The 9,855-nt window shown below is 46.8% G+C and overlaps 1 protein-coding gene across 1 annotated transcript; it reads left to right on the top strand.

Moving 5' to 3' along the window:
- Positions 1-342: 342 nt before the first annotated feature.
- LOC124017539 (nucleolar protein 4-like) lies at positions 343-8,000 on the top strand. The gene is made up of 7 exons (XM_046332758.1): positions 343-397; positions 543-901; positions 1,858-2,040; positions 2,220-2,408; positions 4,736-4,855; positions 5,055-5,259; positions 5,595-8,000. Exons 1-7 carry the CDS (start codon positions 343-345, stop codon positions 5,816-5,818), a joined length of 1,335 nt encoding a protein of 444 aa, XP_046188714.1. The 3' UTR covers positions 5,819-8,000.
- The last annotated feature ends 1,855 nt before the right edge of the window (positions 8,001-9,855 follow it).

Genomic DNA, 9,855 nt, shown 5'->3' with positions numbered 1-9,855 from the left:
CTGCCGGTCCACCTCTCTGCCTGTCTGCCTCTCTTCCTGTCAGCCTCTCTGCCTGTCCGCCTCTCTTCCTGTCGGCCTCTCTTCCTGTCGGCCTCTCTGCCTATCTGCTTCTCTGCCTACCGCTCGGCCTGCCTGCCTCTCTGTCTCTCTGCCTGCTGCCTCTATGCCTGCCTGCCTCTATGCCTGTCTGCCTCTATGCCTGTCTGCCTCTATGCCTGCCTGTCTCACTAATGCTGTAACACTCTGCTGACTGCGAGTGCAAATAGAGCCACACCACACCAACACACTGAGTGTTCCATGTGTATTCTTACTGACTACAACAGCTCGCTCTACTGCTAATCGATGGTACTGACACACGGAGGCCTTGGCTGGGTTGAGTGTGGGATTCACACTCAAGGTGTGATGTAGGCTCAAATTTTGATTTCCCCAAGCTCTCATTGACTGAAATATGTGGTTTTACATCTCTAAATACCATCTCTATGTGTTGTGCGTGATGTGATTCTACCAGTCTAACTGGTGTCCCTCTGTGTGTGTTTCCACAGACGACTCATCCTCAGAGAGCGGGAGCGGGAACGGCATGCACACCATGACACCTCCGTCCGCGGGCGGGGCGGCCCCGGGGTCGGAGGGGGGAGCGGGTGGACCCCCTTACAGGGAGATGGTAAACGGCAATGGGCCCCCGGCCCCGCTGGACTTCAGCACCACCTCCTCGTCCTCATCGTCCGAGGACCAACAGGCGCCGGTCAACCTGAGTGAGACCAGGCTGCCGGGGACGGCCCTGATGGGCCCCTTCCAGCCCGACCCCCCAGATGAGCTGCGCAGGAAGTACCCTGTCAAGCCCCTCCCCCATGCCGCTGAGTTGCGCCTGGACAGAGACTCGATCAGGGACTACGGCAACAAGGTGAGGCCTGTTCACACCTGGGTATGAAATGATTGCAAATACTTTAGCTGAGATTTGATTGAGCTTATACAATACAATGCAACTTTCCTGGTACAGCGAACCAATAGAATAGTCACAAAACTGCAAGCCCTGCCCACCTGCCACTGCAAGCAGACTTAAGTAAACGCTTAAAAAAAAGAAGATCTGACGGTAATATATTACACACCAAGTGTTGAGCAGTGAGCCCAGCAGGACTGTGTGAGTAATAGTCTGAAAGCTCAGCGTGACCATTGTTATAGATGACCACTGTCTTGCTATGACCTGAGGTATATACGCAGGAAGGTGAGGTTCATTGGCAGGGCATTGGACAAAGCTGAGAGAGGTTTCCATTGAGATCCTGCCACACTGCAATTACCTGTTCAGTCTCGGCTCGGGAATCCGAGACATTATTCTTGACATGAAACCAGAAAGAGAATGTGCATGAGCGCAGCGAGTGTGGCTGTGCCACGGTAAGTAGTGTGTTGCTGTGCTTGTGATGAGCTGGGGTGAACATCCGTACAGGAGTCAGTGGAGGACAGTGCTATTGGGCCTGTATGAAAGGAGACTGGGGATAAAAGGTTCTTCCTTTCTGCTCTCTGGCTATTGAATGAGACACACACTTCACCATGCTCTGACAATGCAGCCTTGTCCTTGAAGGCATCTTCTTTGCCGCGTTGTCACAGACGTGCGCCATTGGAAGGATCTGACAAGTAGAAAGGTTTGAGCACAAAAACGGCTAGCAGTTTTTTTCTCTCACCGTAATCAGTGTTCCTCACGATTGAGATTTTGCCGGCTGCTTTCAATGTGAACGGAGCATTCAGACGGAATGAAAACCTTACCGTGGCTTTGTATCTCTTCTTCTATTTATGTGTCTGTTCTCTCTCTGTGTGTGTGTGTTTGCTTATGCATGCACCTGTGTATGTGTGTGTGTGTGACAGTCTCCTCAGTACAGCTCAGGAAGCTACGACTCATTGAAGATGGAGACGTGTGCCGAGGACCTGACCGTGACCAGAAGTGCGGCAGCAGCCGAGGACGATGACGATGACCATGAAGATCACGACGACAATGACAAGATCAACGACACGGAGGGCGTGGACCCCGAGAGATTAAAGGCCTTTAACGTAAGAGCTGCTCTCACCTCAGCAAGACATGACCGAACACACACACACACACACACACACATACACACTGTACACTACACATATTAGAGCTCCTCTCACCTTTTCATGACCTTCACCTCGGGAACACAGGAAACAGCAAATAGCTAGCAGAGCCGACACACAAAGATTCTTCTTTTCAGATGTTTGTGCGTCTGTTTGTGGATGAGAACCTGGACCGCATGGTGCCCATCTCCAAGCAGCCAAAGGAGAAGATCCAGGCCATCATTGAGTCGTGCAGCCGCCAGTTCCCTGAGTTCCAGGAGCGTGCTCGCAAACGCATCCGCACCTACCTCAAATCCTGCCGCCGCATGAAGAAAAGCGGCATGGAGGTACGTACCGTGCCTCCCATACCTCATCCTTCTCTTATTCCTACTCTCTTTCCTATTCCACCTCTGTCTTTCTTATTTCTCTCTCATTCAGTGTGTCCAGACGTACCACACCTACCGTACTCCCTCTCCTCTCGCTCTCTCATCCCTTTCTCTTTCACCCCTCTCGCATTCATAACCCCTCTATCAAATCAAATTTTATTGGTCGCATACACATTTTTAGCAGATGTTATTGCGGGTGTAGTGAAATGCTTGTATTTCTAGCTCCAACAGTGCAGTAATATCCAACATTACACAACAATACACATAAATCTAAAAATAAAAGAATGGAATTTAGAAATATATTTCCGGAATCCGGAGTATAAGTATACTGAACAAAAATATAATCGCAACATGGAACAATTTGGGGCGGCAGGGTAGCCTAGTGGTTAGAGCGTTGGACTAGTAACCGAAAGGTTGCAAGTTCATATCACCGAGCTGACAAGGTACAAATATGTCATTCTTTCCCTGAACAGGCAGTTAACCCACTGTTCCTAGGCCATCATTGAAAATAAGAATTTGTTCTCAACTGACTTGCCTAGTTAAATAAAGGTTAAAAAAAATTATAAAAAAATGCAAATATTTTATTTTAGTTACAGTTCATATAAGGAAGTCAATTAATTGACAAAAATGAATTAGTCCCTAATCTATGGATTTCACATGACGGGAAATACAGATATGCATCTGTTGATCATAGATACACTATATATACAAAAGTATGTGGACACCTCTTCAAACTAGTGGATTCAGCTATTTCAGCCACACTCATTGCTGACAGGTGTACAAAATCGAGCACAAAGCCATGCAATCTCCATAGACAAACACTGGTAGTAGAATGGCCTTACTGAAGAGCTCAGTAACTTTCAATGTGGCACCGTCATAGGATGCCACCTTTCCAACAAGTCAGTTCGTCAAATTTCTGCCCTGCAGAACGCTGCCCCGGTCAACTGTAAGTGCCGTTATTGTGAAGTGAAAACATGGAGGAGCAACAACGGCTCTGCCGCAAAGTGGTAGGCCACAAAAGCTCACAGAACGGGACCACCGAGTGCTGAAGTGCGTAAAGAAATCATCTGTCCTCGTTTGCAACACTCACTACAACACTCACTTCCTCTGAAAGCAATGTCAGCACAAGAACTGTTCGTCGGAAACTTCCCCAAATGAGTTTACATGGCCGAGCAGCCGCACATAATCCTTAAGACGACCATGCGAAATGCCAAAGCGTCTGCTAGAGTGGTGTAAAGTTCCCGGCTATTGGACTCTGAAGCAATGGAAACTAGTTTTCTGGAGAACGCTACCTGCCCCAATGCATAGTGCCAACTGTAAAGTTTGGTGGAGGAGGAATAATGGACTGGGGCTGTTTTTCATGGTTCAGGCCCCTTAGTTCCAGTGATGGGAAATATTAACGCTACAGCATACAATGACATTCTAGACAATTCTCAATTCCCGTGCACAAAGCGAGGTCCAGACAGAAATGGTTTGTCAAGATCAATGTGGAAGAACTTGAATGTCCTGCACAGAGCCCTGACCTCAACCCCATCAAACACCTTTGGGATGAATTGGAATGCCAACTGCGAGCCAGGCCTAATCGCCCAACATTGGTGTCTTCACCTACTTCCTGTAGGCTGTCTAGTCGTTATTGGTAATCAGGCCTACCACTGTTGTGTCTTCTGCAAACTTGATGATTGAGTTGGAGGCGGTCGTGGCCACAGAGTCATCGGCAACCATTGCGAGTGTACCCCATAGCAGAGACAGAGGCATCCCACTCACATTTTCTTTCTGGTTCATATAAGGTCATTGAACTAAGCAGATCAGGCCCCGGTGCTAATACATTGTGAGAGCCACCCCCTTAAGCAGACAGGAACTGACCATCTTTTATTTTGGGGGGGTAAAAGGCCTGAATGGGACATTTTCATTCATGCACCATTTGCCCATAGGAGAAAAGCAGGAAGTAAAAGCAGGAATCAACTCAACGGACATCACAAAAAAATACATTCCATTAAGTGAGCCATAGAAATGTTGTATCACCATTGTTTATTACATCAGGGTATTATACTTTGATTTTGTTCCTTACCTGGTGAAAATGTAGTGCTGTTCAGTGCTCATGTATCTGGTTAGGAATGATACTATCTGAAATAGAGGAGTTGGAATAACTTTGTGTAATGAGCAGGTGCAACTGAACATATCGTTCGTGTAATATCTTCTGTATTATTAATGTTGAATATGCCCCCTGTGGTCAATGTGGGTACTCTGGCGTGGGGATGAATTTGTGCTGATTGTCTCTCCCCTGCTAGACACGACCCACACCGCCTCACCTCACCTCAGCCATGGCTGAGAACATCCTGGCAGCCGCCTGCGAGAGCGAGACACGCAAGGCTGCCAAGAGGATGCGGCTGGATGTCTACCAGGCACATGTGAGTGCTCTGATGGTGTGTGTGTGTCTGTGTGCACATCGGGGTGTGTGTGTGTGTGTGTGTGTAGAAGTGTGTATCTTTTCAGGTGGGTGGATGTACTGTGTATGTCTTCTAATAGCCCATGGCAAAGTCTGTTCTTAACCTTGAGTATATTATATACATGGGAGTGGGACTGAAAACTCTCTCGTCTCCACCTCAGGAGGAGCAGATAGCACTTGACAAGCCCAGTTCTCGCGAGCCGGCCTCCCTGGCCCACTCTGCCTACTCCCTGGCCGCCTCGGCCTACTCCCAGGACCAGCTCTACACCAACGGTGGGCTCAACAATAGTTACCGTGGTTACGGGGGTCTGGGAGCTAGCATGCAACACCCAGTCTCCCTGACAACCGCCACTGCTCAGAGCAACGGTGAGAGAGCATGCTTCGCCTCTTTATTTGGCCAGAGAATGGCAGCTTAGAGTAGCAGCATACCTTAGCTTACCTGAAGCATGTTGCTCGTACTGTAGCAGCATCACTGGGCGAGTTTAGAACAGACTGAGACTTATTGAAACGTATCGAGAAATCCAATTCTTGACCATATTTGGACGTAGAAAACTTTTTTTTTTTTTTAATACAGGTGGAACTCATCTAAAATATATTTCCTACAGTGGATAAGAATGCATATTTATGTTTTTCAATAGTTACAATTATAGTAAAATGCCCCCAGAATGTGTCTTCATTTGAGTGTGTTGTCTTTCCCCCAGGCCCTACTGACCTCAGCATGAAGTCCCTGGGGTCAAACTCTTCATCGGCCAGCTCAAACAGTCATGGGCGGAGTGCTGGTGTCATAGGTGGCGGGGCCTCGGCACAGCTCAGCCCAACAGAGATCACGGCCGTGCGGCAGCTCATCGCCGGCTACCGCGAGTCGGCCGCCTTCTTGCTCCGCTCGGCCGATGAGCTGGAGACCCTGATCCTGCAGCAAAACTGAGCCGGAAACTCCTCTTCCCCGTCTCCCTGCTTCTCCCTCTTTCTCTCTGACTCTCCCACACGACCCCTAACCAACTACTCTCCCACTCACCAGATCCATCTGTTTGTGTTTCGTCCTCCTCCACTGACCTGTATATTCTCCCCGTCTCCAGGAGGGAGGCATGCAACAGTGCTACCTTCCTCTAGTCTAATATTCTAACCCCCCCCCTCTGATTGTTTTAACATCAGTGCGTGGAGAGAAAGAGCACTGTCTGCGACGACTTGGGAACAGCGTTTCTCCCCCTCTTGAACCACCTGTAAAGGAACATGCTCCCTCCCAATCACAACAGCTCTGCCTCACTTCCACAGCTCTGTGGGAAGAAGAGGGGTGACAGGGAGAGAGCCGGAAATGAGTCAACCAAGTGATGTGCAGGAGAGTGGTGGGGCTGGAGCGCTGGAGAACACTGCAGGGTTGTGCTGTGATGAGGAGAGAACAGCGCCCCCTTGTATGAGGAAGAGAAGTGGATCCTTTTGGTGTGCCAGTAATCTCAATGTGTTACTGTACACAGATCCCATCAACAAGCTCGCCATCCCTAATAACAATGAAAACAAGACTCTCTGAACAGTAGTAACAAAATGTTTGTTAATGACAAATACTTTTGATTTGAGATCTCAATTTGTTTGTTTGACTACAAGAAGACATTTTGAACCACTTTTTGGATGAACAGAGGCTGAAGAAGGCTGGAAAGAAAGAGACAACTTGTTGCGCTCGGTGTAAATAAACTCTGTGTCCTAAAGCACTTTCCCATGATTCAGACCTCACCTCCCCATTGAGTAATAAAGAACTCGATGTGTCCGGGAGCAACACTTTATCTTATGCATTATGGAGATGCCATCTATTCCACATGGAAATACCTCAGATCTATCAACCCACCGTTCGAGTACTTCATTCCTACTTGGGTGGCGACGTCACACAACGCTCATCACACAACACTCACCCGTTACTACCTGATGTGTTCCGTGTTTTCATAGACCTACAGGAAGCAAAGTCTTAACCATTTCAAGAAGTTTCCAGAGTAAATATTGTAACTATAGTTCGAATTTAAAACAAAACAAAAAAGTATTGTTTGCCATGTTATTTGTGTACTGTAAATACTCAGTCCATATTTGATTCTAGAAACACCATGAAGAGAACACGAAAAAGCATCAGTAAAGTGAAGGACTGGGGGCAAGGTAGTATTTTCCGTGGGAGACTGAACCTCTCTGACGATAGTTGGTAGTTTTCCTTTTTTTGGAGTTCCCCATTTTTTCCAACCCTCTTGTGGCTCATTGCTCTCCCATCAATTCCAGGTTTTGGTTTGTCCCGACTCATCACTCGATGATACCCTGTCTTTGTCCGTGTCCGGTTCTGCATTCCTCTCTCGAACCTATCCCCCATCTCCTCCCTGACCTGAGCCCCAGTCCAGCTCGGTTCTGGGAGGGATAACGTATGTCTTCGTCTATTGACTCTTTGAGATGGCCATTAATCCACGCTGCTGCTATATGTACCGGACTTTTGCCACAGACCTGTAACCTCAAGTCAGGACGCCATCCTCCTGCACAACCAGAGCACCTCAAGACAACCACACAAACAAAAAGAAGCTAAAACTACTCAAAACCGACAAGAGACTAAAATCTTACATCCCAGTCAGTTGTTTCTCTGTGCTACTAGGCACTCTGGTTGATCTTTTTCTTCTTTCATAGGGCTGTGTTGTTTGTACAGTGACCTTTTTCTTTTTTTCTTTCCTCATGACTTTGAATCTCCGGAGGCATATAGGGATCAACGTGCTCCTCTTGCAGCCACTCACAGGGGTGCTCTGGGCATATCTATCTTACTGTGCAGTCAAAGTCTGGGAGGTTTGTACCTTTTAGAATGAGTGTGAGAGAAAAAAAAAAAGTCAAATGTTTCTTCAAGAGGCAGGCCTGAAGGGGCTGACTGTTGTGTCACTGTAATTTGCTCCCTTTTGCACACTGAAGCAACTGAAATCTGTGACGGAGGCCCTGCTTGCTCAGGGCTCCATCTTGCACTGGCGAGGTGTGGCCTACTAAAGGAAAGAGGAAGAGTATTTGCAATGCAGTTGATAATCATCCTGGCCCTTGACAGCATAGTATTAACGAAAAATAAACATAGTGTGAGTGCTACGAGGTTTCACAACCACCACTATCGGGGGGGGGGCTTGTGTAAATGAAAGCCATTGATGTAGGTGTGCTACCTCCATGGCCTGAGATTGAACGGAGCACTGTGCTCACTGGTGACACACTCTGAACCACAGAACAACACCTTGATAAAGCCACCCAGCATACATGTGCAATGTCAAATCCAATCTCCATAATGAGTACACATTGATGTACAAATATTTAATTTATGGAAATATTATGGCTAGATAGAAAGTAGAAAATGGACTCCCAAGACGTTCTATTTATCTCTGAGCAAGCTCTTGATTAGATCTGCGTGGTGGGTAAAAATGACACAAACACAAGAGAAATATGCAAAATGACCAGTCAAGAGGAAACCCCTCACTGTGTTCTCTCGCAACGTGGCTGTGAGGGCTTCAAAATGTGTTTTCTTATTAGTATCACCCTCATTTCTGCAGATCCATCCCTCACTCTGCTCCTGCCCTGGGGTCTTAGGCTACAATTACCTCAGCACCTTCAACACAGCAGTGTATCAGTACAGTAACATAGTAGAGGAATTACTGTATCACATGTTGTTTTTTTTAGTGGGAAGGGGGGAGGCTAACTTAGTAGGGCATCTGTCTTATTCACTTCCATCTTAAAACTGCCTTTTTTGCCACTGAGTTTTCAAATGATTGCCAGACACGCAGTGCTGTGGCCAAACTGTACATAGTGCTGTAAGTGTTTGTGATCTTACAGTGCGGACGCTAGAGCCAGTGTTGTCGTCCTACGTGTTTCCCTATTGCCCCGGGTCAACACAGTGATGGTTTGATGGATCGAGCCTCTGTAGAGATGACTGCTGGATATTGTAACGTCGCATGCCACAACACATCTGCTATATGGTTTTGTGAAGAAGAAGAAGATTGTGACAGTTATGCATTTCTAATATAGACAAGGGACAGTTAAATGTATCTGTACAAAGGGAGTAAGAGATGCGATGATATAGTAAAGAGGATCTTGCTAAATACGACTCCCTCTGTTTGCACCCTTTGGGGTTTGACCTGTAGTTTCTCATAGATGGCTACATACGTTAGGAAAACATACTGTAAAAATAGGCAAAGACAATCTTGGAAAGGTGCAACTTGCTCACGGTTTGATTTCCATTCCTTTTCTGTGTGCAGCTATTGCATACAGTGGCGTCTTGGAGATGACAAGAGTATTTTAGCCATAATCAGAGGATTCTTACTCAAACTTCTGACTCCTCAAGCGCGGTTGGAGCACTCATAGTGGCCCCACTGTCGATACACATTTTTATCTGATTTCTATTTGTATTATTCATTTTGTTATTATTTCATATATATTTTGTAGTGCAAGTAAGTGGTCTTTTCAAATAATATTTTGTACAAAAACCAACATCTCAAGTGAAGTTACTCTGTATGCCTATACTGTACATTCCAAACAAGGATGTCAACACGTTTAACAACCGACCTGACCAGCATCCCGTTTAGTGATGTGACCTCAGACCAGAGGGAGTGCCCTCTGTTAAGATTAGCATTGTTGACCTTGTGAATAGCGTCAAACATGTTGTTGATTGGAGCCATGATTATTTTCCTGCTTAGGGCCAACAAGACTTTACATGCCAGGGAATGTGCCAACCAAGCACAGACCAAGTCTACGCCCTTAACCATGCCCTTCATGAAACTCCCAACTCCCAGACTACTGTATGCATCTCTACCCCGGGGAATGCTATGTGGTAGTGTCAGCACTTCAGTGGAGGGGAAGTGTTTTGAGTGACGAGCAGGGGTATTTTGCTGTGGGAAAGGTGTGATTCCCTTTATCATACCGTTTTTAGCTCCAGCTGACATTGGATTACATTGGAACTCATTGACTTTACAAATGACGCCC

This window comes from Oncorhynchus gorbuscha, linkage group LG03 (assembly GCF_021184085.1).
Source record: "Oncorhynchus gorbuscha isolate QuinsamMale2020 ecotype Even-year linkage group LG03, OgorEven_v1.0, whole genome shotgun sequence".
Lineage (NCBI taxonomy): Eukaryota > Metazoa > Chordata > Actinopteri > Salmoniformes > Salmonidae > Oncorhynchus > Oncorhynchus gorbuscha.
The sequence above is the reverse complement of the archived record's forward strand: the minus strand, read 5'-3'. Positions and strand labels throughout refer to the sequence as shown.

Excerpts from the sequence above, each read along its gene's own strand:
- LOC124017539 (XM_046332758.1), top strand. The coding sequence starts at position 343 with ATGGTACTGACACACGGAGGCCTTGGCTGGGTTGAGTGTGGGATTCAC. Across the intron at positions 2,041-2,219 it reads AGAGATTAAAGGCCTTTAAC|ATGTTTGTGCGTCTGTTTGT; the intron begins GTAAGAGCTGCT and ends TCTTCTTTTCAG. Across the intron at positions 2,409-4,735 it reads TGAAGAAAAGCGGCATGGAG|ACACGACCCACACCGCCTCA; the intron begins GTACGTACCGTG and ends CTCCCCTGCTAG.